The sequence below is a fragment of the Petromyzon marinus genome, chromosome 63, assembly GCF_048934315.1.
Source record: "Petromyzon marinus isolate PM22_M1 ecotype Great Lakes invasive population chromosome 63, UKy_Petmar_22M1.pri1.0, whole genome shotgun sequence".
Classification (NCBI taxonomy): Eukaryota; Metazoa; Chordata; class Hyperoartia; order Petromyzontiformes; family Petromyzontidae; genus Petromyzon; species Petromyzon marinus.
This window is the reverse complement of record NC_133729.1, coordinates 2,945,774-2,973,374: the sequence shown is the minus strand read 5'-3', so window position 1 is coordinate 2,973,374 and position 27,601 is coordinate 2,945,774. Positions and strand designations below refer to the sequence as shown.

Here is a 27,601-nt window from a genome sequence, read left to right as displayed (position 1 = left end):
TTTGTGACGTCATATTTGAGGTGGGGTCTGACTTTTTGTGACGGGGGGGGTAAAAAAATCGTCCAAAATCGCGTGACGTCATTTATGGACGGCCCCTAACCAAGGTAACCAGGCTGGCCACGTCATGAGTAACCAAGGTAACCACGGCCTTGTCGCCCTCGAGTGACTGTCCCGCCGGTCGACAGGTTTACAGTGTGACATCACAGCGTTGGGCGCGAACCCTCCAATCCGCTGTCGGTGGTAATTTCTGCCAGCTCGCGTTCCAGCCAATCCAATTGGATGACGTCATCTCGACAGTTCGCCTGCTCGCTCGTGACTACGCAGGAAACGTTCCCGCCAGTCCTGTCGTGACGTCATCGTGCCGTATGCCAACACCAATCCGATATCGTGACGTCATCGCGCCGATCGCGAACATTTAAATCCCCCCCAGTGACGTCATCGCGCGGGAAGCGGGATTCTTACCAGTCCTTTTTGCGTGACGTCGCCGCCCCGGTCGGGGGCCTTAAAAAAATATATCAGTGACGTCATCGCGTCAGAAGCGCGCGCGCGCTCCTCGCCGTGTTCCACTTTTGCGTGACGTCATCACACCGCTCGAAGCCTTCATCATCGCCCTCCCCCCCCCAGCCCCCGGCGGTGACGTCACTCCGCCGGCAGCGCGAAATTCTCCCGCCCGGCAACCTTCCGAGTTCCACTTCGATTTTGGCGCGCGCCGTAGTGACGTCACGTCCGCCATTAAAAGTGGCGCCATTTCGTCGCCGCACACGGTGGGTTACGCCATGGCCGTGCAGCTGGACAAGGAGGCTTACTATCGTCGCGTCAAGCGCCTCTACAACACATGGCGGGCGAGTAACCGCCACCGCTAAACACCGCCGCTTTCAAGCGGCCTACCTTGCATCAGGGCGACGGGCGGCGGGCGGCGGGCGGGCGGGGGGGGGTCGAGACGCGCCGGAGCCCGCTCGCCTCACCCGCACGCTGATCGCGCTGGGGCGAGCCGGGCGCGCAAGACCGCAGGCTCCCTCGCTCGCTCGCTCACGGGGTGGGGGGGTGCACAACGCTGAGGGCCCTGGTGGGGTGAGGGTGGCTGGGAAGTCCACAAGGCTAACTTAGGCCGCACTCGTGGTGGTGATGGGGACAGTGATGGGGGGGGGGGCAGTGGTAGGGTTAGTAGTGATGGGTGCAGTGGTGGTGGTGGTAATGAGGCTAGGTGATTAGGCCCGTGGTGGTAGTGGTGGTGGGGAGAATGAAGGGGACCAAGGGGTTGACGGTGCTGATGGGGACTGGTGGTGATGGGTGTGGGGTGCGAGATGAAGCGGTAATGAGGAGCGATAGTGTCGCGGTTAACGCGCGACGCTACGAACCCAGCTACCATAGTTCGATTCCCACTCACGGACCACCAGCAGTGATGATTAATCTGAACCGGTCCTAGGCCTCGCCTAGGACGACTCTGCCCTCAAATGAGTTCCTGGTACGGCGTGTTAAACATCGCCACTGCGGAGACAGAGGCGGCCCACCCACCTTCTCGTGTGCCGCTGCGGCCTTTATAGGTGCTCGCAAACATCACTTGCCCCTAAAATCTTCTCCGTCTATACGGGGGAAGGGGGGGGAGGCGACATGAAGGCCTTGCCATCCCTCTTGTTTAGAGGATGCAACAATCGGAATTGACTGCCGGTCACGCAACTGCTGATCATTGTTCCGTCTCGATGGCGAACGAAACCTCGGGCCGTCTTTCCCCTCCTTTGGCTGCTAGTCCGTCATTAGTCTCTCAATGCTTTCGAGGGACGTACCCTCCCAACAGGGCCACTCGTCGAAGTGAAGATGTCTCAACCTGCCCGACAAATAGTCTCCGTTCCACGTACTCTTTGGTTCTATTCGGTAAAGTCACGTAGGTACGTGACTTTACCGAATAGAACCAAAGAGTGTGGATCCTTGCAGTCACGAAAGCTTCAAATCTAGAATCCGCTCCACGTGTTCGTCTTCCCGTCTCGGTGTAATTCCCCCCGCTCTCCACGCTTCATTTCTCAACGTCCATTATTTTTACTAAGCATTTGGTTAAAGCTGCTAATACGCTAAATAAACAAAAAATTGGTGTATCGTGAGAATTTGATATTCATGCATTCATCCTTACGCCCCTGGTGGAGAGAGCGAGAGAGATCCGCTCCAGATGATTTCGGAATCATTAACAAAGCCACGGTAAATGTTCCGTGCCAATGGAAAGTGTAAGCTTATATTGTCTGGCTCTTTTGTCAATCCACTGCTACATTAAGGACTCCCCTCCTGACCTGGTGGGGGAATAATAGCCATTTTATATACTTTTGAGGCATAAGCAATTGGAAAATAAAACTATCCAGGAACAACAATCGTCTTAGTGTAATTATTATAAGCCCTTGCCAGGAATCAAACTTGGGTATCCTTACGTGTGTTGTAGTGAGCGGTCGAGGAGTTGGTTGGCGTGCCGCACTTCGAATCCGGCGACCCAAGTTCGATTCTCGCTCACGGCCAACACCACTGACGATTATCCGAACCGGTACTGGGCCTCCCCTAGGTCGACTCGGCCTCAAATGAGTAGCTGGTGCGGTGTGTAAACCTCACCGCTGGGGAGACAAAGGCGGTCGGGCGTGATGTTGGCCATTCACCCCCCTCGTGTGCAGTTCCGGCCTTCATAGGTGCTCGCTAACAGCACTTGCCCCTACAGTCTGCTACAGGCTATACGGGGGATATTTTGTAGTAATCAAACCACGATCTAAATTTTGATTTAAAGCTTTCGTGACTGCAGTAATTCATATTCTTAGCTCTTTCGGTAAAGTCACGTTGAAGGGAAACAATAAAATGTATATAAAACAATAAAAAATTCTCACGACGTTTCGACCATAACACAAACGGTTATCATCAGGTGTGAATAATAATAAATGCAAACCGCCACCTCTTTCAAATGTTTATTGCCGTTGGGTTTTCACACCTGATCATGACCGTTTGTGTTATGGTCGAAACGACGTGAGAATTTTTATTGTTTTATATATTCTTTATTATTTTATTGTTTCCCTTCAACGTGACTTTACCGAAAGAGCTAAGAATATAAACCACGATCTCTTAACTCTGCCCCGTACCACTTGAATAAAAAAAACACAATTGTGCACGATTTGTTCAGCGTAAGAATCGTTTTTAATCGACGCATCATCGTGAGGTCAATTATAGTAATCGTAATTTACATATCCAGCCACACCCGAGTTGTGGGACTATTTCAGAAGGGTCCTGCGTTGGGTTTCAGTTTTATAACATGTTATCGGGCGAGCTAATGAGTGTTTGCTCTGCATGTGGGAGGAAACCTGAGCACCCAGAGAATGCTCCTACGTGCGCAGATGACTACTGGTCCGTTCGCTGTTAGAATAAGCCCATAGTAACGGAGCATCTACAAGTTAGCAGGGTTTTGTGGGAATTGTATTACCCTGCGCACACTTCGTAATGTGAACTGGTTTTCCATAAAAAGCATCTTTGGCCCAATTTCAGTCTTTGCCGGGCGCTTTACTTGAGGCTGTGGAGCCGCTGAGGAGAGGCAGACTTGGAGCAGCGGATGTATCGTCGCTGTGATTTATCGGCACTTTGATGTGACCATTCCTCTCTTGTGTCACGCATCTCTCCACAGAAAGGGGAGGATGAGTTTGGCAAGGTGGACGCCATCGTGGTGTCAGTCGGGGTTGACGAGGAGACGGTCTACTCTAAGTCCACCGCGTTACAGGTACCTGTCCTCTGCGTCGGGGCTGTGCGTCTCTCTCGCAAGGCGAAGCCGCGCTGCCCTCAACACAAGCGTGAAGGAGGGCACGCCAGTGTTCCACAATGCTCGGGAAGACGCTGCTCGGTGGCTCAACAACCTCGGTTTGAACATCTAATTGTTGGTATACATCATCAGTATGAAAGAAGTGTCTCTCCAGTTCAGTGTGGCAGTGTATCATTACAGTTCTAACAATCCCTACAACATGCTGTGTGTGCGTGCGCGTGTCTTGCGTAAGTGTGCTTGTCTGTGCTCGTGTTTGTGAGCCTGTGCAATTTGGGGAGTGGTATTGTAGTGGTTAACGTGCTGCGCTTCGAACCCAGAAACCTGAGTTTTGTTTAGCGCTCACGGCCAACACCGCTGATGGTTATCTGAACCAGTCCTGGGCCTCCCCTAGATTGACTCACCCTTGAATAAGTACCTGGTGGAATGTGTAAATAATCGCCACTGGTGCTGGCCATCCATCCCCTTGGGTGCCGTGCCGGCTTCTATAGGTGCTTGCGAAGAGCACTTTTAATTCGATACGGGGGATCTTTGTCTTTGTTACCCAGACATGGCTGTTTGGCTACGAGCTGACGGACACAGTCATGGTGCTGTGCGACGAGAAGATTGTGCTGATGGCGAGCAAGAAGAAGGTGGACTTCTTGCGCCAGCTCGCCAGCGGCAAAGGCAGCGAGAACTCGAGCGGTGCACCGCCCGTCACGCTGCTCGTGCGGGACAAGGTGGGTGGCGCCATTGGGGCCCTGGTAGCCACGGTTGTCGCTCTTGAGATTTCAGACTGAAATTTTCGCTTGGTGAGGTCACCGAGTGGCTCGGAAGTGAGAGACATGGAGCCTGCACCACTGAGAAACCCGTTTTTAATCCGGGTTTCAGCCAGCTGTGAATTTTGACCGAGTTCTCAAGCGCAGTGAGTTTATGGTCTCAGCCTGGTCTCCCATTAAACACACAACAACCATCGTGTAAATTTTTTTACTTAATTGATTCAATTCCTGCTTTATAAAATGTGCTTTTCATTGACAAGCCACGACCAATTGTTGCAAGCCATTGTAAAGGTGTGCCACCAGTGTAAATAGTGGAGCCTGCTCTCTGTGAGAGTGCAGTTAAAATGTCTCCACCTCGTGAGATGACATGATGCCAAAATCGCGCAACTGGAATGGGGGGGGAGGGATGGCAAATATATATTTTTTACAATTGTAACGATTGTGACGATTTTGACCATGATGGCCGTGCCTTCCAGAGTGAGAACAAGGAGAACTTTGACAAGCTGCTGGAGGAGATCAGGTCCAGCAAGGAGGGCAAGACGATTGGCGTGTTCTCCAAGGACGGCTACCCCGGCAGCTTCATGACAAGCTGGCACGACTCGCTCTCCAAGGGCGGCTTCGACAAGGTGCGTGCGTGTGGCGCAATCGCTGTCGGGCCCGCGTGGCACAGCGCGGCATGGTGAATCCCGGCGTCGCAAACCTGCTGCGTCAGCGCTGCGACTGGCGGCCTTCTCGGTCCCGAGATGCCCCCGGGGCGCGCCGACCAGCACCAGTCGTAACAATGGATGTGAAGTGTTCAGAATTGGGGGTCGTTTCTGGAAAAAAAGTTGATAACCCCAATGTATATATATTAAGGTAAAACCCTGCCAGCTTAATTGGACTTATTCGCAATCGACTTTTGATTGTATCATCTCCACGCTTATGACCGCAAAATTAACCTAATCCCTGTTTTCATCCACTGAATCCACCTCCAAGCAACAAAAGCCTCCTACCTTTTTATGCACGGCGAGAGATGAAATTGTAGTGTGTCAAGATTTTCTAGGACACCCCTAAAATGTAAATTAACCACAGTCCCAGTTGATGCGGATATTCCACTTTCTATTGTTTATTTTTATACTCGATGGGAGATCAGATGAAGATGTTTTTAGGTGTGTAACAATTCCTCAGTTTGATTAATTGTCACGATCAGTGGCCACGATTGTAGATGGAATTCATCTGTGGATTGAATCCGTAACATGGGAATAATTTCCATAAAAATCCTTTGTAAATTAAATGTTTAGTATGCAGTTGTGTTACTATGTATGTATGTATGTTGAACTTGTTTCTCACCATATGCAACCAATAACGAGACTTAATCAGTAGAATACATGCATAATCGATCAAAGGGCTACCAAAAACTAAAAAAAACAGTACTGTAACTCGATAAAACTATTCAGCCAAGGCGATGACATCACACGCCATGCCCTACACCTCGCCTCCCCAGGACGTCGCGTGCCGTGTGACGTCGCCTCCTCGTGCGGCATGGAAGATGACATCATTACCGCCAATTTAACACTTCCGAGGACAAAAACATGTTGGAAGAGCGGTTCGTGAAAGAATCTGCACGCGTGCGTGATTGTTCTCCGTTGTCCGTTACAGGTGGACGTGAGCAGCGTGGTGGCGCTGATGATCGCCGTGAAGGAGGAGGGGGAGCTGGCTCTGATCAAGAAAGCGGCGCTCATCACTTCAGAGGTTTACAGCAAGTACCTCAAGGAGAAGGTGATGGAGGTGGTGGACATGGACCAGGTACGGACAGCATGCGTGTGAACACAGACGAGCATGTATGAATACGGACATGCGCGCGTGAGAACACGGCAGTTGTGGGCGCACTCGTGAACACGGACATGCTTCACCGCACTGGCGTGAATTGGCGAAGCTAGGGGTTGATTTGTTGCATCGCAGGATCATGGGAGACGGTGACCGCTTGGGTAGGCCCTCATTCAAAAGTTTATCGGTCATTATAATTATCACAATCATTACGAGGGTTGCCCGGGAAAGCACCAGCAGCAGAGAGCCACTTTTCTATAAAAACACACAAAGATATCCATTGCGCGTACAAAACCTCTCTGCTTTACGCATTCTGTGAAACCACCGGTTCAGAAGAACTGCATTTTTATCATTTTGGCTTAGCCCACTGTCAATACATTGAGATAATGTGGACAACTGACAGGCAAATAGTGAGACGAATACACACTCTTGACCGGCTTCACCCTTATTAGGACTCGATGCAGTGGTCATCATCAGCCTCATATGAAGAGGGTTTTACGATGTGAAAAACCTGTCACAAGAGATGTCCACGTGTGTCTGCTCGTTGTCGGGGTGTGTGCGCCCGTGCCTGGCGTCACTGGTGAGCAGAAGGTGCGTCACAGCAAGCTGGCGGAGGGCGTGGAGAAAGCCATCGAGGACAAGAAGTACCTGGCGGGAGCCGACCCCTCCTCCGTGGAGATGTGTTACCCGCCTATCATCCAGAGCGGGGCCAGCTGCAACTTCAAGTACAGCGCCGTCAGGTGAGGGCGATGCCTGGCTGGGAGCGCCGCCGGCAGCAGTGGCTGTCCCCTCCTCCCCACCCCAAATCCCCGTGATCCAGTGGCTCACACAAGGGATGGAGAGCCCGTCGTGTATACGAGGAGGCACCAGAGGGTCACCGAGGTCATACGTGTAGCGGGAGCTTCCGTGAAATTATTAATCCCATGCGCCAGTGTGTGCTGTGTGTGCTGTGTGTGCATGGTGGTGGTACTGTGCTTGTATGTGTGTGGCACTTATGCGGTCTATGTATCTGCGTGGCTGGATGTGGTGGCGTGGCTGTGTGCGCAGTGGTAGGACTGTGTTTTGGGTGTGTGCACTTCTGTGTGTGGCCACAAACCCAGTGACCCAAGTTCTAGTCCTCCTCATGGCCAACACTGGTGACAATTATCTGAACCAGTCCTAGTTAGACTCGGCCTCAAATGAGTACCTGGTGCAGTGTGTAAGTATCGCCACTGGGGAGACAAAGGCGGTGAGGCGTGGTGCTGGCCACCCACCTCGTGTGCCGTGCCGGCCTTCATAGGTGCCCGCTCACAGCACTTGCCCCAACAGTCTGCTAAGGCTATATGGGGGATCTTTATCTTTGTGGCACCTAATCTTGATTTGAAGCTTTCGTGACCGCAGGAATTCATACTCTTCGGTTCTTTCGGTAAAGTCACGTAGGTATAAAATAAAAAATCACGACGTTTCGGGCGCAACACGAGCGTCCTTCATCAGGTGGGAAAGCAAAAGTGGTACCTCTTCATAGCTTCTTGTGTGTGGAGGTGTGACCGTGTGTGGCACTGTGTGCGTGCGCGTGGTAGCGTCGGCCGTGGGTTTGTCCGCTCACCCGTGTAACCCCCTTCGTCCCTGTGACCTCCCCGATCTGCCCCATACTTGACACCTGTGAAAAAAGAGCTTCACAGCCCCATCGGATTCCTCCAGTCTAAACAAACATTCCTGATTCTGACCCCCCCCTGCCCCTCCGCAGCGACAAGAACCACATGCACTTCGGTGCCATCGTGTGCGCGCTGGGCGTGCGCTACAAGTCGTACTGCGCCAACGTGGTGCGCACCCTCATGGTGGACCCCACGCAGACCATGCAGGACACCTACACCTTCCTGCTCGGCGTGCAGGAGCACATGCTGGCGCAGCTCAAGCAAGGTGCGTGCAGCTGGGAGTGGGGACAGCGGCGACGGTGCGCGTGGAGGGGTGCTTGTCATCCGTGTGTGTCTGGGTTTGTTGTGGGATTTGTGGTGTAGGTGTGTGTTGGGGTATGGGCGTGTGGTGGTGTGTTGTGTGTTTGGGGGTTTGTTGTGGTGTAGCTGTGTGCCGTGTAGGGTGGTTGGATTGTGGTTATGGGCGTGTGTTGTGGTATGGGCGTGTGGTGGTGTGTTGTGTGGGTGTGTTCTGGCCGTGTAGCAGAGTGTTGGGGTGTGGTATGTGTGAGTGTGTGTTGCGGTGTGGGTGTTGTGCAGAGCTTTGGTGCAGTGGTGAACGCACTTTGGTGCAAACCCGGCGACCCAAGTTCGATTCTCGTTGACGGCCAGCACCAGTGACGATTATCTGAACCAGTCCTGGTTCTCCCTTAGACTCGTACCTGGTGCGGTGTGTAAACATCACCACAAGGGAAACAAAAAGCGATCGGGCGTCGCTTTGGCCACCCCCCACCCCCTTGTGTGCCGTACTGACCTTCATAGGTGCTACTCGCTAACAGCACTTCTGGACAGTCTGCTTAGGCTATGTGGGGGATCTTTGTCGTTTTTATTTGCGCGGGAGCAGGTGCGGCACTGTGTGAAGTCTACCAGGCGACGCTGGACTTCGTCAAGAAGGAGCGCTCCGACCTGACCAACGCCTTTTCCAAAAACCTCGGGTGAGTGTGACCTCGGGAGGGCCCTGGGTCTTGCATGCAGATATACCCATTGAACCCACAGCATCTCCACGAGCCTGAGCTTTGAGGTCTCTGCGTGCAGGAGAGGAGATTATTTTGGTTGGATGTAACTTTTAAACATTCAGGTTTATTTGGCTTAACCAGGTGAGGACTCAAGACACCAGGATGGATTTCATCCGCGAGAGTGACCTTGGGTCACCAAATTGGCAGAAACAAACATAAATAAAAAATGCATTACAGCAGTAAAGCAAATAGGAATTGGAGCAAAAAACTGCCGTGTGATATTAGGTGTCATTGAAATTAGCCTAGACGTGGTGTCATTGGAGATGCTTTTGAGTGTGTGTGGATGTTGTTGGCACAGTAGGGGGGGGGCACAGGTGGTGCATCTGCTAGTCATCTCAGTCCAACCCATGCCAACTGGGTCTGTTCTGTGACCTGCCAGCGGGCGTTCGACACTTCACGTTGCCTTAAAGTGCACCTAGCCTGGCACAAGTGCCGTGGTGACGGCACCACCACCACTAAGTGGCGAATGGCGGTTGTTGTTGTTTGATGATGCAAGCATGGTGGATTTTAAAAAGGAGGTTTCTGTGGGCACGTCACGTGTTCTGCGAGTGATCTGCTGTTTGCGTCTGTGCGTGCCCCGCAGGTTCGGGATGGGGATAGAGTTCCGGGAGGGGTCTCTGGTTATCAACGGCAAGAACCAGACGAAACTCAGAAAAGGTTCGTGACCGATGAGCTCTGCTCGCGGAGCGGTTGCGAGCAAATGCTTCGGGCACCCCTGGCGAACTTCGCCCAGCGGAGCGGACTCTTTACCCACTGTGACCCTCGCTCACCTCGCGATGCAACTAACCCTCTGGCACCTCGCAGTGATAGAGTGAAATGTGTTCTGTACGCGTGTAAGCCTTTTGTCAATGCACTGCTGGATGAGGGCCTCCTGACCACCGCTTGTGTTTCCGTGGGGTGCTATTTGACCATGTTTCACCATGCTGGGCCAGTGCAGGCTGGTGACGGCGGGTAGCATAGTTGATGAACGTTTAAAAAAAAAAAGGCACAGATCCGTGAGGATTGGAAGGCACGGAAAAGCCTAGACAGGGGAGCAAGGCAGCCTAAACCGGTGGCAACAATCGCCCAAGCATTTAACCCCAGAAGCTTGTAGACATTTGTCGTAGAAGCTTCAAAGCATGAGGGCTGTGGAGATGCCACTGGTGCAGGGCAGGAGTCGAGGGAGATACGAGCAGTATTGAAGCATGCAGAGAATGAAAATCCGAACAGCCGACCTCATGCAATAGGAAAATGTGACTTTTCACGTAGCCTGCCTGCCCCGTCGGTTGTTCACCGGCGGCGGTGGAGGCGAGCGTGGCTGTGCCGGTGATTGAGCTGTGCCGCCCGTGTCGTCGTGCAGGGATGGTGTTTAACATCAACCTGGGCTTGTGCAACGTGCCCAACAAGGAGAGCAAATCGGACCGGGACAAGGCCTACTCGCTGTTCATCGCCGACACCGTGCAGATCAACGAGGTGTGCGGCGCACGCCATGCGGCCTCGGCCCATGCTGCACTTTCGTCGCAATCGCGCGGCGAGCGTCCTCGGCCTGACGGGGGGTCTCGGTCGAACGGCGCGTCTTCGTTACGACGCCGCGTCTTGACGTAGCGCGTAGCAAACTAAAAAATAAGCAATTTTTTTTATTTGACTAGGTAAGGCCCGCTGAGCTTACGTAGCTCTTTTTCAGAAGATAGTTGGCCATAGATGGCAGCTCAACGAAGTTGCGTATCACGTGGAAATTTATAGCAGCCAAATAATGGAAACGCACGTTGGGAATCTTACCCAGCTTCCCGCCGCAGGCCGACAGGGCCACGTGCAAACATGGCGAGCATCGCGTCCCTGACCGGTCATGTGTTTTGTCGACTAAAGCGGGCGTGTGGATAGCATGTTTCGCGGTGGAACGGGCCCACCAGCAACGTTCGCCGAATGTTCGCTTGCCCCTATGGTGCTCGTGCGGCCGTCCCTAGGCTGCTCATCCCCCGGTGTAAGACGTTTGTCGCGGGTGTCGCCGTTTAACGCCCTCCGTCTCAATCTAACGCTTTGCTCCCTGCTCCTCCTCGCCCCCACTTGACGGCACGCAGGAGGGCCCGGCCACGGTGCTAACGCCCGTGAAGAAGAAGGTGAAGAATGTGGGCGTCTTCCTTAAGGTGAGGTTCTTCCGGCCGCCCACACGAGTGACCGAGCGAACGCTCCCTCAGGCTTCCGGCCCACAACCTTGGCTGCCATGCTCTCGACAGCGATTCATATTTGACAAATGCGCCCTCCTTTACGCCGGCGGGTCTCGGAGCAGTTACACGCGACAAATGACTTGCAACATATTTGAAAGGCCACCCCCTCCCACAGTGGCAGCTGTCTCTTCGGCAGCTGGCCAAACCCGGACACTAAGTAGCTGGGGGGGCGTTGGGGGCGGGGGGGCGCGATGATTGCTATGTGTAATCCCGATTGAGAAGATGACGGTGATGACGCCGCTGATGACAATGATGGTGACCGATGACGCTGCTGCTGATGATGACCCGAGCGTGTGACCATGTGTTGGGGCTCACTCCAGAATGAGGACGAGGTGGATGACGACGATGATAAGAACGAGGCCAAGGACCTGCTGGGGCGAGGCGTGCGGACGGCAAATCTTCTGCAGGAGCGCACGCGGGTACACAGGCCTCATCGCCATCACACCTGTACACACACCCGCACCTGTACACATCTTGATCTCTACGAATGCGCACACCTGTATATACCTCACCCGTACATACCCGCACCTGTACACATCCATACTTGTCATGACCTCAGTGGCTAATACCGACTGAGCAAAGTAAATTGCAAACGCGCGCTGTTGAGACTGCGTGGGCACTGCGGGTACAGAGTGAAAGTGTCTTTCCTATGGCCGTGGTGAATAGTGGCGAGATGTTAACTACCTTGCCTAATATACAGGAGGTCGTGGGTTCGATCCCGACCCTGACACCTGCTGTAGAATTGGAGTTTGCATGCTTCTCTCTCTCTCATCATCATCACGGTGGCTCTGAGATGTTAACTACCTTGCCTAATATACAGGAGGTCGTGGATTCGATCCCGACCCTGACACCTGCTTATATTTGGAGTCCGCGTCTCTCCACATTTAGAATTAACATCACGCGTTTCTAGCATTTGGCTGCTTCACATTTCTGCACGATGATAAGCCACTTCGTTGCGCTATCGTTGGTGGCCAGGTTGCGTCTGATTAAGAGCTACATAGCTCCAGTGGGCCTTACCTGGGAAAATAAAAAATAGTTTACAGTTTAGAATGTTGACGCTGTCTCTGATTAGCGTGCACGTGTGCGTGTGTGTCTGTGTGCACGTGTGTGTGTGTGTGTCTTTGTGCACGTGTGTGTGTGTGCGCGCGCACCTGTGTGTGTGTACAGAATGAGATGACGGCTGAGGAGAAGCGGCGAGCCCACCAAAAGGAGCTGGCAGCGCAGGTCAACGAGGAGGCGAAACGCCGGCTCACGGAGCAGAAGGGCGGCACGCACACTCAGAAGTGAGTATGCACACGCAGAAGTGAATATGCACACGCAGAAGTGAGTATGCACACGCAGAAGTGAGTACACACGCACATGTATGTGTGGTACGCACGCATTCACCGTGTTGTGTGGGGGCACGCGTTGCGCTAACAAAAACTATATGGTGAATGCTGAAAAGTGACTGTAATGACATTTTTTTTTTCAATGTGCCTGTATCTTTTCTCAAATTTACTGATTAATCGATTGTTTATTCCCGGCTGTGCAATCGGTGTCACTCGCCAAATAATCCATGCACAACTCGGGCAGAGCAGGACACCGTCAAACTCGATCGTCCTTTATTGTCATCGCTTTAAATGAACCGTAGAGCTCGTCGAGAGGAATAGATTGCCATGTCGTTCGCCTTCAACGGACATAAAATGACGTCGCAACGCAGTTTATGCGAGATCCCGGGGGCTTATGGCACCCCGGGGGCCCGCCATAAGGTTCAAATATCGATCTCAAACTAAACTATAAAGTAATATAAATTTTGATTTAAAGCTTTCGTGACTGCAGGGATTCATATTCTTGGTTCTTTCGGTAAAGTCACATGACTTTACCGAAAGAACCAAGAATATATAAAGTAATCAATTTTTATTTTACCAGGTAAGGTCCATTGAGCTGTGTATAGCTTTTTATCAGAAGCGACCTGTCAATCACACATGATAGCTCAACGAAGTGACTCCAAACATACAGGCGTCAGGATTGAACCCACGACCTCCTGCATACCGGGCGAGGTAGTTAACATCTAGCCACCGTGGCGACCTCTCCATGAATGGCCCGCTGAGCCTGGTATGCACGCTCCGCTTCCCGCAGGGCTCGCAAGTCGAACGTGTCGTACAAGAACGCGTCCCTGGTGCCCAAGGAGCCCGAGATCCGGGAAAACAAAATCTACATCGACAAGAAGTACGAGACGGTCATCCTGCCGGTGTTCGGCATCGCGACGCCCTTCCACATCTCTACCGTCAAGGTGCGCGGCTACGGGGCGCGGCACTACACCCGCGCACGCGCCTGCGCGTCAAGGTGGTGCAGTTGTAACACTTGTGCCTCGCAGCAGTGACAGCCTGGCTTCGATCCCCGATTCGAAAGCACCAACACACACACGCGCGCGACTGCCACGCTGTTTTTAGCATGCACTTGTTAAGGCCGGTATGGCATACGAGTGGGTGGGTGGCGAAAACACCATGCCCGGCTGCATGTCTCCCGAGTTATGATGTTTACACACCACACTCGGTACTCCACCTATGGGGGGGGAGGCCCAGGACTGGTTCAGATATTCGCAACGGTTCTTGGCTGAGAGTGGGGGGGTCGCACTCTGGTTTCCAAGTTTGTCGCGCAGCACGCTAACCACTGCCTTACCGCTACCCCGTCCCCCCCCCACTCCCCACTGCTCACACGCACCCCTCTCACCAACATTATTTACAAACACAACGCCACAATACTGCTCACCCCACACTAACCACGCTCGCGCGCACACAAACACACATCGCCCGCCCCGCTTGCGCACACCTCGCGCCACCAACAGAACATCAGCACATCGGTGGAGGGCGACTACACCTACCTAAGGATCAACTTCTTCTGCCCGGGCAGCGCCCTGGGTCGCAACGAGGGCAGCGTCTTCCTGAACCCCGACGCCACCTTCCTCAAGGAGATGTGAGAGAGCGAGCGAGCGAGTGGGACTTGTGTGCGAACGACGGGCGCCCTACCCCTGCATGGCTGCTACAGCTGCGTAGCATTCGCGCACCGCGTGTGGTGTGTTGACGTCGGAGTTGTGCGTGTGGTTTGTTAGCACGGGGATTCTGTTTGTGGTTTGTTGGCGGGTGCTGTCTGTTGTGTGTTAGCGTGTATGCATAGTACAACATGTCCTCTGTGCGTAATGTGTTGCCGTTGTGCCCTTTATGCAATGTGTTCGCTTGCATGCACAGAGCAACGCTTTTGTGTAACGCGTCAACTTGCAGGCATGGTGTATCGTGTGCTCTGTAATGTGTTAGTATGTAATGCTTTGGCTTGTACATGCACGCGTGTGTGTGTGTGTTCCTGGGAGCGGTAGCGGAGCGGTTAGCGTGCTGTGCTGCGAACCCAGCGACCCGAGTTCGGTTCCCGCTCACGGCCAACACCAGTGACGATTATTTGTATTGGTCCTGGGCCTCCCCTAGATCGACTCAGCCTCAAATGAGAACTTGGTGCGGTGTGTTAACATCGCCACCGGGGAGACGAAGGCGGCCGGGCGTGGTGCTGGCCACCCACCCCCTCGTGTGCCGTTGTGGCCTTCATAGGTGCTCGCTAACAGCACTTGCCCCAGCAGTCCAAGGCTATATGGGGGGGGCGGTCTTTGTTCCTGGCAGCACGTATCGGGCGTCAAACCTGAAGAACCCCGGCGAGGTGGTGGTGCCCTCTATGAACCTGCAGAACGCCTTCCGCATCATCAAGGAGGTCCAGAAGCGCTACAAGACTCGCGAGGCCGAGGAGAAGGAGATGGAGGTAGGGTGGCGCTGTCGCGGCGGCGTCGTCGCGTTGCACATTGCGTCACGTCGCGTCGCGTCGCTCGGTTTGCGTCGTCGCTGCACGTGTGCCGCGTGCGATCGTGACCCCCTGACTCCGTGCGCACCCGTTGTGCGTGTTGCGGCTGACCCTGCTGTTCGTGGTCACCAGGGCATAGTGAAGCAGGACACGCTGGTCATCAACCCCAACCGCAGCAACCCCAAGCTCAAGGACCTCTACATCCGGCCCAACATCGCGCAGAAACGCATGCAGGGATTCCTGGAGGCGCACGTCAACGGTGAGAGGAGGTGGGGTGGGAGTTGGTGGGTCTATGGATGTTATCTCCCTCACCTGGTATGCAGGGGGTCGTGGGTCCGATCCCGACCCTGACGCCTGTATATTTGGAGTTTGCATGTCTCTCCCTTCCCGTGGTCGCTTGGATTTTTCTCCGAGTTCTCCGGTTTTTCCCTCCACATTTAGAAACGTACCTTTTGAGTATTTGGCTGCTAAACATTTCCAAGCAATAAGCGACGTGGTTGAGCCATCATATTTAGCCAGGTTGCTTCTGCAAAAAGACCTGTATGGGCAGTCCCCCATGTTACGGAAGACCACACTTAGGGAAATACCACTTTATGGAAATGCTCCCGTAAATAATGTGAAAACAAAAGATCGACACAGTACCGTACGAGTAAATGTTTGCATTAGTTACGTAAGCGCAAGTAATGTAGCGTGGTGAGGTTGCGGATGAATACAGTGGAGCAAGCGAGGCCGCATATTCCTTAAGGCGTCACACTGCTACATTGTTACCCTGAGTATGCTCTAATCGCCACATCGTCTCTTTTCCTTTTGTAGCATGATGTAATTGTTTTATTTTCTATGCTACGTGGTATTTATAAACGATTCTACAGTACAGTATATGTTCCGTTAGTTGAATTATGAGTCGTGTTAGGGTAGATATTCCATCAAATTAAAGAATCGGAGCAAGTGCAGAGCGCGTATGCACAGCGAACACGATACAGGTCGCAATAAAAACGGATGAAATCGCCATACAGTACTGAGAGAAAATGGTAGGGGAGGCACAACCATTTCCCAATGGTTATTTTATCGTTGATTTTGGGGGGAAATTGTTCAGTTTCCGACATATGCAAAATTAGGGTTGCGGATATTTCCCAGGTAACCTAACCCATCCATAAGCCCCCGGGGGACTGCCTGTATAGCTCAGTGCGCCTTACCTGGTAAGATGAAAATAAATAGTTCATCATACGGTGTGAGATGGGAAATATGGCTCTGTCTTAATCCCTCTTGTTTTCTCTCATTGTGCCACGAGCCTGCGTGTGTTGCACAAACGTACGGCCACCTTGTCAGCCCAACGCTGGATGGGCGCCTCCCGACACTGCGCGGAAAGTAGTTATTTTACCATACTTCGCCACGCTGGTCAGCGAGGGTTGGCGAACACGGGGAGCGCGAACGCGGGAGTATATAAGTACGGTTCAACAATGCCCTTTACTGGACTGCCTAGTACACTTCTGTTGTGCGCCGCGGTCGCCCGTTGCAAGCAATCATTCAGTTGCGGGCCATCCGAGATGCGATCATGCAACATTGTTGATGATTTGCTTAGTAGACAATCATTTGCAATTCAGCATTTTCGTGCTGATGGATGTGAGCGAGCGTCGCAGCCAATGTTGGTGACCAATTTCTGAACCGGTCCTAGGCCCTCCCCGAGGTTACCTCGGCTTTAAATGAGGACCTTATTTGGTGTGTAAATCATCTGCATTGGGGAGACCCCAAGGCTGTGCTAACTACACCCCAACAATGCGTTAAAGGACGTTTGGGGGTGGATCTTTGTGTGTGTGAGCAGGGTTCCGGTACACGTCGGTGCGCGGTGACAAGGTGGACATCCTCTACAACAACATCAAGCACGCGCTCTTCCAGCCGTGCGACGGCGAGATGATCATCGTGCTGCACTTCCACCTCAAGGTGCTGACCCCCATGACCCACTCGGGGCACCGAGGCCTCGGTCTCTCCCCCCCCCATATCACGAGCGTTACCACTTGCCATACTCGCCACACTACCACTCACGACACACGTTACCACCGCATTTACTGTTCACCGCCCTCGCCACCATCTCCTCTACACTCGCCACCTCTACACTTGCTACCACTTCCTTCACTGCATCACGTGCTTTCAGATGCGCTTCTCCAGCCATCTGAAACGCTCTGCCTTCCGGTATTAGGAAGCCACTGGATTGAAAATGTATAAATTCCGTATTAAATTTCTTGTCCTTTCCCCCGCAACTCCGATTAACACGGTTGGCTATGCATGGTGCGAAGGAAGTTCCACATACATACTTTCCACCGTCGTTACCACCTCACCTCCCCCCACCCCAACGTAGCGGGTAGTCATTATCGTCTTCGCGTTATTGTCGCTCGTTGCTCGAGCCTACCGTCACCCCTCGTGTTTGCGCAGAACGCCATCATGTTCGGCAAGAAGCGGCACACTGATGTGCAGTTCTACACGGAGGTGGGAGAGGTCACCACGGACCTGGGCAAGCACCACCATATGCACGACCGCGACGACCTCTACGCCGAGCAGGTGAGACCATCGCACGCTCTCCTCCCCTTGCGCTCTGACGGCCTGCCGGGGTGGAGCTTGCTGGCTCGCTCGGTCCCTCGCTCCCTCGCCCCCTCGCCCCCTCTTCCGCTCCGTCGCGCTTGCGCTAACGCGGGCGCCGCGGGGGCATGTGCGCCGCTCAGATGGAGCGCGAGCTGCGCCACAAGCTCAAGACGGCGTTCAAGAGCTTCATCGAGAAGGTGGAAAACATCACTAAAGAGAGCCTGGAATTTGAGGTGCCCTTCCGGGAACTCGGGTCAGTGGATGCACACCCCCCCCCCCCCACCACCTGGTCGCTGTGGTGTTTGTGTGGTAGCTGTGGCTTGGTGCTAGCTATGCGAGTGAGTGTAGGTAGCTGCGTGTGTGTGTGTGTCTCGTGCCGCGCTACCCCCCGTGTAGTGTTTTCAGAAATGTACACGCAAGTCGACTCGGCATCAAATGAGTACTTGTAAGCATTGCCCCTAGGGAGGTGCTGGCCATTGACTCCCCCGTGTGCTGTGCCGAACTTCATAGGTTCTCACTAACAGCACTTGCTCCTCTACAGTCTTATGGCTATACGGGGGATCTTTATCTTATGTGTCTCACTCTTAGCCGTGTGTGTTTTTGGTTGCTGTGTCTCTGCTAATGATAATCATTGTTATAATACATCGGTGTGTTTGTTCAAGTGACTGTTCAAGTGACGACTGTATTTATCCGGCTGTGTCGGGTGAAGGAGGCTGTATGACACATGCACATTACTCGTGCGATCTGACTCGAAAAATGAATAATGAATCATGTGTTGTTGGTCGCGGTAACCGTGGGTGTGTTGGTGGCGGTAGCCGTGTGTGTTGTTGGTGGCGGTAACCGTGAGTGTGTTGTTGGTCGCGGTAACTGTGAGTGTGTTGTTGGTGGCGGTAACCGTGGGTGTGTTGTTGGTGGCGGTAACCGTGAGTGTGTTGTTGGTCGCGGTAACTGTGAGTGTGTTGTTGGTGGCGGTAACCGTGAGTGTGTTGTTGGTGGCGGTAACCGTGAGTGTGTTGTTGGTCGCGGTAACTGTGAGTGTGTTGTTGGTGGCGGTAACCGTGAGTGTGTTGTTGGTGGCGGTAACTGTGAGTGTGTTGTTGGTGGCGGTAACCGTGAGTGTGTTGTTGGTCGCGGTAACTGTGAGTGTGTTGTTGGTCGCGGTAACTGTGAGTGTGTTGTTGGTCGCGGTAACCGTGAGTGTGTTGTTGGTGGCGGTAACCGTGAGTGTGTTGTTGTTGGTGGCGGGAGCCGTGAGTGTGTTGTTGGTGGCGGTAACCGTGAGTGTGTTGTTGGTGGCGGTAACCGTGAGTGTGTTGTTGGTGGCGGTAACCGTGAGTGTGTGTGTTGTTGGTGGCGGTAACCATGAGTGTGTTGTTGGTGGCGGTAACCGTGAGTGTGTTGTTGGTGGCGGTAACCGTGGGTGTGTTGTTGGTGGCGGTAACCGTGAGTGTGTGTTGTTGGTGGCGGTAACCGTGAGTGAGTGTGTTGGTGGCGGTAACCGTGAGTGTGTTGTTGGTGGCGGTAACTGTGAGTGTGTTGTTGGTGGCGGTAACCGTGAGTGTGTTGTTGGTGGCGGTAACTGTGAGTGTGTGTGTTGTTGGTGGCGGTAACCGTGGGTGTGTTGGTGGCGGTAACCGTGAGTGTGTTGTTGGTGGCGGTAACCGTGAGTGTGTTGTTGGTGGCGGTAACCGTGAGTGTGTTGTTGGTGGCGGTAACCGTGAGTGTGTTGTTGTTGGTGGCGGGAGCCGTGAGTGTGTGTGTTGTTGGTGGCGGTAACCGTGAGTGTGTTGTTGGTGGCGGTAACCGTGAGTGTGTTGTTGGTGGCGGTAACCGTGAGTGTGTTGTTGGTGGCGGTAACCGTGAGTGTGTGTGTTGTTGGTGGCGGTAACCGTGGGTGTGTTGGTGGCGGTAACCGTGAGTGTGTTGTTGGTGGCGGTAACCGTGAGTGTGTGTTGTTGGTGGCGGTAACCGTGAGTGTGTTGTTGGTGGCGGGAGCCGTGAGTGTGTTGTTGGTGGCGGTAACCGTGAGTGTGTTGTTGGTGGCGGTAACCGTGAGTGTGTTGGTGGCGGTAACCGTGAGTGTGTTGTTGGTGGCGGTAACCGTGAGTGTGTGTGTTGTTGGTGGCGGTAACCGTGGGTGTGTTGGTGGCGGTAACCGTGAGTGTGTTGTTGGTGGCGGTAACCGTGAGTGTGTGTGTTGTTGGTGGCGGTAACCGTGAGTGTGTTGTTGGTGGCGGGAGCCGTGAGTGTGTTGTTGGTGGCGGTAACCGTGAGTGTGTTGTTGGTGGCGGTAACCGTGAGTGTGTTGGTGACGGTAACCGTGAGTGTGTTGTTGGTGGCGGTAACCGTGAGTGTGTTGTTGGTGGCGGTAACCCTGAGTGTGTTGTTGGTGGCGGTAGCCGTGTGTGAGTGCGTGTTGTTGGTGGCGGTAACCGTGAGTGTGCGCGTTTTGTTGGTGGCGGTAGCCGTGTGTGAGTGTGTGTTGTTGGTGGCGGTGACCGTGAGTGTGTTGTTGGTGGCGGTAGCCGTGAGTGTGTGTGTTGTTGGTGGCGGTAGCCGTGAGTGTGTTGTTGGTGGCGGGAGCCGTGTGAGTGTGTGTTGTTGGTGGCGGTAGCCATGTGTGTGTGTTGTTGGTGGTGGTAGACGTGTGTGAGTATTTTTGGTGGCGGTAGTTGTGTGTGAGTGTGTGTTGTTGGTGGCGGTAGCCGTGTGTGTTGTTAGTGGCGGTAGCCGTGTGTGAGTGCGTGTTGTTGGTGGCGGTAACCGTGTGTGAGTGTGTGTTGTTGGTGGCGGTAGCCGTGTGTGTGTGTGTTGTTGGTGGCGGTAACCTTGAGTGTGTGTGTTGTTGGTGGCGGTAACCGTGGGTGTGTGTGTTGTTGGTGGCGGTAACCGTGTGTGTGTTGTTGGTGGCGGTAACCGTGAGTGTGTTGGTGGCGGTAGCCGTGTGTGAGTGCGTGTTGTTGGTGGCGGTAACCGTGAGTGTGCGCGTTTTGTTGGTGGCGGTAGCCGTGTGTGAGTGTGTGTTGTTGGTGGCGGTGACCGTGAGTGTGTTGTTGGTGGCGGTAGCCGTGAGTGTGTGTGTTGTTGGTGGCGGTAGCCGTGAGTGTGTTGTTGGTGGCGGGAGCCGTGTGAGTGTGTGTTGTTGGTGGCGGTAGCCGTGTGTGTGTGTTGTTGGTGGTGGTAGACGTGTGTGAGTATTTTTGGTGGCGGTAGTTGTGTGTGAGTGTGTGTTGTTGGTGGCGGTAGCCGTGTGTGTTGTTAGTGGCGGTAGCCGTGTGTGAGTGCGTGTTGTTGGTGGCGGTAACCGTGTGTGAGTGTGTGTTGTTGGTGGCGGTAGCCGTGTGTGTGTGTGTTGTTGGTGGCGGTAACCGTGAGTGTGTGTGTTGTTGGTGGCGGTAACCGTGGGTGTGTGTGTTGTTGGTGGCGGTAACCGTGTGTGTGTTGTTGGTGGCGGTAACCGTGAGTGTGTTGGTGGCGGTAGCCGTGTGTGTGTGTGTTTTTGGTGGCGGTAGCCGTGAGTGTGTTGTTGTTGGTATCCGCAACGGAGGATTGTGTGCCCTGTCCACATGCAGGTTCCAAGGCGCCCCCTACCGCAGCACCACCCTGCTGCAGCCGACGAGCAGCTCCCTGGTGAACGTCACCGAATGGGTAAGCCCCTGCACCGCATGCGTCCGCACTGCACCGCACCCATCGTGCTGTACCCTCGGATCGCGCCGGTCGGCTACGTACGGAGCGAAATATGTTCAGCATACATGCATACATGTACCGTGCGTGACTTCTGCAAGTTGCAGGGTGGGTGTCCCGTTCACTGTAGGGCGGGCGGTCCCGTTCTCCGTTGAATCTCGAAACGCGGAAGTGGTTTGCGTTAACGTTATTTAGAGAGGCGTAGCGCCGCTTATTTTTAAATACGGCATTACTCGCCACAGAGAACCGATGCGACACGATCGCCGCAGTCTACGATAGCTGGTGCCAAACTGTGCCACGCGCCCCTCCCTTCATGGCTCTTTAAATCCGATTCCGGAAGAAAAACTGATGACGTACACGTATGTCTTGAATTTGTGTTTAACACGCTGATTATATGCTTTGCAAATCATGGTAGCTTGATCGATCGTTATAATTACCCGTCTGTTTTTTGGCTGTTGCTGAAGCTTCTGTCTCTTTGACGGACCTTGTTGTACTCCCCCCCCTCCCTCCCTCCCTCCCCCCCCCCCCTCTCAACTGCTTGGCGGCGCGCAGCCCCCGTTTGTGGTGACGCTGGACGAGCTGGAGCTCGTGCACTTTGAGCGCGTGCAGTTCCACCTCAAGAACTTCGACATGGTCATCGTGTACAAGGACTACAGCCACAAGGTCACCATGGTCAACGCCATCCCCACCAACTCGCTCGACCCCATCAAGGAGTGGCTCAAGTGCGTGAAGCCGTTGGCCAGCTCGCCAACAGCAGTGTGTTAACGGCGATACAGAGAAAAGTGGTGGTGGGGGGTGGGGGGTAAGGATTTTGTTGGCGTGGCAGTGGCCTGCACGTGGAGGTTTATTTTTTGACCGATGTGGGGGGGGCCGGTCGTGGTGCGCGCGTGTGTGTCCCGACAGCTCGTGCGATATCAAGTACACGGAGGGCGTGCAGTCCCTCAACTGGACCAAGATCATGAAGACCATCACGGATGACCCCGAGGGATTCTTTGACCAGGGCGGCTGGTCCTTCCTGGACCCCGAGAGCGATGTGAGTGGCCGTGTCAGCCGCACACTGTGGGGTGGGTGGTGGGGGTGGGGGGTACCTTACCCCACAACCCCCCCTCCCCTTCCATCCGCCGACCCTCTCTCTCTCCTGGTGTCATAACCCTTTAGCTGTTTAAGCTGCTCATTCCTGTCAAGACGTTGGCCAGGTGGTGCAGTGGTCAGAGCGTGCAATTTTTCACTTTTTTTGTTCCGCTTAAGTAGCTTGATCGTTTGCTAGAATCGTCCAGCTGCGTTTTTGGTTGCTGCTGAAGCTTCTGTCTTCACATTGAGCCACTCTGTAGGATGTTGGTGCGGTTTTAACGCCCCCCTCGGTTGTGCCGGCGTGGAGTTTGTAACGGAGCCGTGGTCGATACGTGAACCGCGAAAGATTTGTTTGCGGATATTGGGAAAAATTGGAAGGAACACGTGAGCCCAAGAATATTTTCGTTCCAGCTGATGGCAATAATAAAAATCCCCAACCTAATAATTCGTGCCTAAGAAATAATATCGAGATGGCACGAGTGCTTGGTAGATTGTCTATCCAGGTAATTGTTGGTCATTGCCGTGTTGACGAATCCACTGCTGGAGCCCGTTGAGTTCCTGCAGAGTGGATCGCAGTGATGGTGGATTGGCTACCGCTGTTGTAACGCGAGGAGGGCGGCCGTGCGGGAACATCTGCAGGGCAGCGGCGGTGGCTCGGACCAGGATTCTGACGAGGAGGCGGAGGACGAGACCTTCAACCCCTCCGAGGTCGAAGATGACGATGAAGAGGAGGTCGACGACAGCGACGAGGACTACTCGTCGGAGATCGAGGAATCTGGTCAGACGCTGCGCATTCCCCTCCCCCCCCCGCCTCTTCCCCCCCGTCCGCGCCCCCCCTCTGCGCACGGCGCCGTGTGGCAGTGCCAAGCTCGGCCCTTGTTAACGCAAGCGCCTGGCCGCTGTTTATTTAAGCGAATGCTTTTACACGTGACTTTTACACAGTTGGAGCACCAGATCCACGAGGGAAATAACGAATTAACTGAATGCATATGTATGTCGACGTTATACGCGAGTGGATGTCAGCCCACGCGGCCACACCTCTGATTGGCACGGTTGGCTACGTACTGTGCGAAAGAAGTTCTACATACATACATACATGGCAACAAGTCCGCCCAGGCGTGCCCTGACGGACTTCACAGGCGGAGACGATGTGCGCCTCGTTCTCCCAGTTACCCCTCCCGGCCGCCGTGAGCGGTTGGCGCTAACGCCGTTACCCCGTCCGGCTGGTTTCTTGGCTCAGGCTCGGAGTTCTCGATTGGCAGCGAAGAGGAGAGCGGTAAGGACTGGGATGAGCTGGAGGAGGAGGCGCGACGAGGTGAGTGTGGTGGCGGTGGTAACGCGCGTGTTTGCGTGTGCCCTTGTAGTCTCGTGTTCTCTCTTCTTGTTTCCTCATGTCCCAGTGTTCTCAGGGGACACGTGTCCCTGTGTGTTCTCACATTCACCTTCTGTCCCCCTCCCTGTGTCCTGTTGTCTCCATGTCTTCATGTGTCTATGTCCCTCTGTCTCTTGTCTCTCCATATCCCTATTTCCCCACGTCTCCCGTGTTCTCGTTCCTATGTCTATAAGTCCCAGGGTTTGGTGCCGAGTCTTCCTCTGTCCCCATATCGGTGTCCTCCTGTTCCTTTTTCCTGCCCCCGTGTGCCCTGTGCTTCCCGTGTCTCTGTGTATTCCCTTGTGCCTGCGTCCGCACGTGCCCGTGATTCTGTCCCTTTGCCAACGGGCGAGTGACCCTGTGACCCCCCTCGTCCTGCTGCGCCGACGCGTGTCTCCACAGCCGACAAGCAGATCCTGGAGAAGGAGGAGGAGGACCAGCGGACGGCGCCAACTTCTCGCAAGCGCAAGAGCTCCGGCGGCCGCGAATCGAGTAGCAAGAACAAGCGGCGCCGCAAGTGAGGCGGGGACAATAGCCCACCCGCCGGCTCCAAGAGCCAGCTCGGCAATTTCAGCCATCCACACCTACCCCTTGCCTCGCCCAGTTTCCGCGAATCTCACAGCCACGGAAGGCCGGCAATGGCGGCAACGCGGAAATGAACACGCGGAGCGTTTGGGCCCCCTGCCCAGCCGCATCGTGTCGCGGCCCAAGGCTTCCAGCCTCAACACCAGCTCATCACGCTCCTCCCCAGCACGGCGCCATCAGGCGACTCCACACGACTCGTTCCCGAAGGACAACGTGATCGGGCCCTACTGCTAGTGCCAGCCTCTGGCATGGAACCGGTTCCTAGCGGGGCTCACTGTGGGCAGTGGGTTCCTTGATGGAGGACGGCAGAAGCACTGCCCGTGGGCCCCCCCCCCCTTTGTTCACCGTGATGGACACCCCTCCCGAGAGCATCGTGCCCGGCGTAGTCCCCCCCCCACCTCACCACCTCTTGAGACTTTCCTCGCCCTTTCAGTCCGTGCGCTAGGTCAGTGCTGGCTGCGCCGTCCCTCCCAGGGTCGACCCAGGAGCTGTGGCCGCTGCACCATTGCTGAGTCGAGCACCGGCAGTTGCCGGTGAATTGTTTGTGCCGCTGAGGTCAACCCACATGAGCTCTCCTTTTCAAGAAGATCGGAGCCAGGAGCATCTTTGCCAATTGCCAGGCCGGGAGGGCGTTCGGTAGGGTGATGGCCGATGCCGAGGTTGAGAGCGTGTGACGGTGGGGGAGAGTTTCCCTCATGCTCTCCACTTCACACTCGGCTGCTTTGTAGGTTGTTGCGGTTTGTTTTTTACTTGATCATTGGCGCCCATGCTGGTGTTTATTGGAGGCTGTCTCTCCTTCACGATGTCACTGCGGACGTGACCCAGAGTTTTGAGTCGAACGTTAAATAAACCCCTCCACTTTGACTCGTTTTGCGCGCGCGTGTGTAGGCTTTGCCATAGTTGGTCAGTCGCAGTAGTTGCCGGCGTTTGTTGGTAAGTTCCTTGTTGGTCACTATCCGGTCGCCTGGATCCATGCGTGGGGGGGGGGGGGTGATGTAGATTGAGGGAATGGGGAAGCGGTCCACCAGGGGTCGGGTTCTCACCGGAACGTGGCGGTGGGGGTTCTTGTAGTTCAGAAAGCAATCTTGGCAGCCCGTGGCAATTCCACTGAACCCTTAGCCCCAACAGCTTCAATCCTGCTGCTTTGTCCACCGCCGTCACTGTTGATATGGCGGGCGTCGCTGTCGGTCGCATGTTAACAAACGGAGGTTAAAGTGTTGGCGGAAACACTTATGGCGTGGGCCGAAGGAGGCATGGGCCGAAGGAGGCGTGGGCCAAATGCCCCGCGGGGGGTTGGGGGGGAGGCCGACTCAGAGGTCAGTGCCGGCGCTGCCGGGCCACGTTTGACCCCGGTGGGTGTGGGAACCCCGACCAATCTCAGGTTGTTTGTGTGCCACGTGGTCCCCTCCATGGTTGTCTGGGCCATCGCCTTCCTCCATTCCTATCGATTTTTTAAGTCGGGGAGGTTGTGAGATGCCACCTTTCTCTCTTTTTTACGCATTGAATCGTGGATCATGTCGTGCTGCAGTGTATTGTAGTTATTGTGGGGGAAATAAAGCTTTGTCGTTTGTTTTTGCTGTCGGGTGTCTGTACGTGGGGAGTTGAGGTGTAATGGTTAGTGGACTGTGCTATGAACCCGGTGGCCAGAGTCCGATTCTCGCTCACGGCCAACACCAGTGACGATTATTTGAACCTATCCTGGGCCTCCCCAAGGTCGACTCAATCTTATATTAGTATACCTGGTGCGATGTGTATCAGCACTGGGGAGCCAAGGGCGTGGTGCTGGCCACCCACCCCACTCGTGTACCGTGCCAGTCTTCCGCCTTCATAGGTGCTGCTCGCTAACAGCACTTGCTGTTGTCTGTTGAAGGCCACATGGGGAATCTTTGTGTACGGGGAGCATTGATGCAGTGGTTTGTGCTGTGAAGAAACATGGTTACCCAAGTTCTCCGGGCCAACAACATTGGCGAGCTATACAAGAGTGTTCTGGGCCTCCCCTAGGTCGATTCAGCCTTAAATTCGTACTGGGTGTCAATGTCAGCAAGGGGAGATGGGCAGCTGACCACACAGTGTCCTTGCGTGCTGTGGCAGGCCTTAATAACATCACTTGCATTAAACAGCCTGCTCAGAATGTAACCTGTGGCTGGTGTGAGCACACCTGTGATTACACTATGTAACACAATTTTTGTTCCTGGGTAAGGTTATTTCGTAATTGCTTATGCCTAAAAAGTGTAGAAAGTGGCTATTATTCCCCACAAACTTTGTGTTTTGTGACCATTACAGTGATATTTAGAAATTTTCCTATTTTCAATGAGAAAACGGGCGCATTTGTCTTTTCGTTCACAAAATCAGAAAAAAAACATGAATCAAAATGAACATGTATTTGTTCTAAAGTAATACAAAAATTACTACAAAAGATTTAGAAGCGAGTAGTTTTTTGAGATTTACGATTATACTGTAAATCACTAACGAATCAGCCCCCAAATGTAGTCTCCTTTCATGTTCTCGATATACTGTCCTTGGTAGCGGCATTCAAAGTCCAGTATATCCTGGTGGAAGTGCTCGCCTTGCTCCTCCGAGTACACTGGTCACCCCGTGGTGCCCTTATAAAACCCAACGTTTAACCTACTGGGGCCGGCTTGTGCCCGCCCTCATCGTCGGGCATATTTGCGGACTACACCACGCCGACGTTGACCCTGGTCATTGACCGAGCAACCCAACGTTCCTACCAGCTCCCTCTGCAGGAATGTGTTCGTGGGATTCGTGGAGATGGGTTGAAACAGGTGCAGGGTACTGTGCGAGGGAAGGCTCGAAGGGAAGTAGAAGACGGTAGAGTCTGCTGGAAGAATCTACGGGGGGTGGGGGGGGAGGGTGCTGGAAGTTGCCAGGGCGTGGCCGAGCGGGTATACAAGGAGGATCGAGGCCCGTGATCGGGGTCGCCGGCTCGGGGATTGAAGGACGACTGCAGGTGGACGACATCGGGGCCTACTGTTGGAGATCGACATCGTGGAAACTATCAGGCCAACTGTTCGAGATCTACTACATGGTGGAAACCATCAAAAAAGACAGATCTACATGGTGGAAGCCATCAAGAAATACTGTCTGAGATCTACATGGTGGAAGCCATCAAGACTGTCTGAGATCTACATGGTGGAAACCATCAAGAAAGACAGATCTACATGGTGGAAACCATCACGAAAGACTGAGATCTACATGGTGGAAGCCATCAAGAAAGACTGTCTGAGATCTACATGGTGGAAACCATCA

General features: G+C 54.0%; 1 protein-coding gene across 1 annotated transcript; it reads left to right on the top strand.

Moving 5' to 3' along the window:
* Window positions 1–683: 683 nt before the first annotated feature.
* SUPT16H (SPT16 homolog, facilitates chromatin remodeling subunit) lies at window positions 684–25,906 on the top strand. The gene is made up of 26 exons (XM_032977436.2): window positions 684–842; window positions 3,641–3,733; window positions 4,318–4,488; window positions 5,004–5,153; window positions 6,166–6,312; window positions 6,922–7,073; window positions 8,060–8,232; window positions 8,851–8,941; window positions 9,606–9,679; window positions 10,362–10,474; window positions 11,080–11,145; window positions 11,547–11,645; window positions 12,394–12,509; window positions 13,345–13,498; window positions 14,054–14,181; window positions 14,874–15,009; window positions 15,181–15,307; window positions 16,868–16,986; window positions 17,476–17,601; window positions 17,763–17,875; window positions 21,195–21,270; window positions 21,859–22,028; window positions 22,210–22,339; window positions 23,017–23,155; window positions 23,618–23,692; window positions 24,152–25,906. The coding sequence occupies exons 1-26, from the start codon at window positions 777–779 to the stop codon at window positions 24,268–24,270; spliced, it is 3,123 nt and encodes a 1,040-aa protein (XP_032833327.1). The 5' UTR covers window positions 684–776; the 3' UTR covers window positions 24,271–25,906.
* Window positions 25,907–27,601: the final 1,695 nt, after the last annotated feature.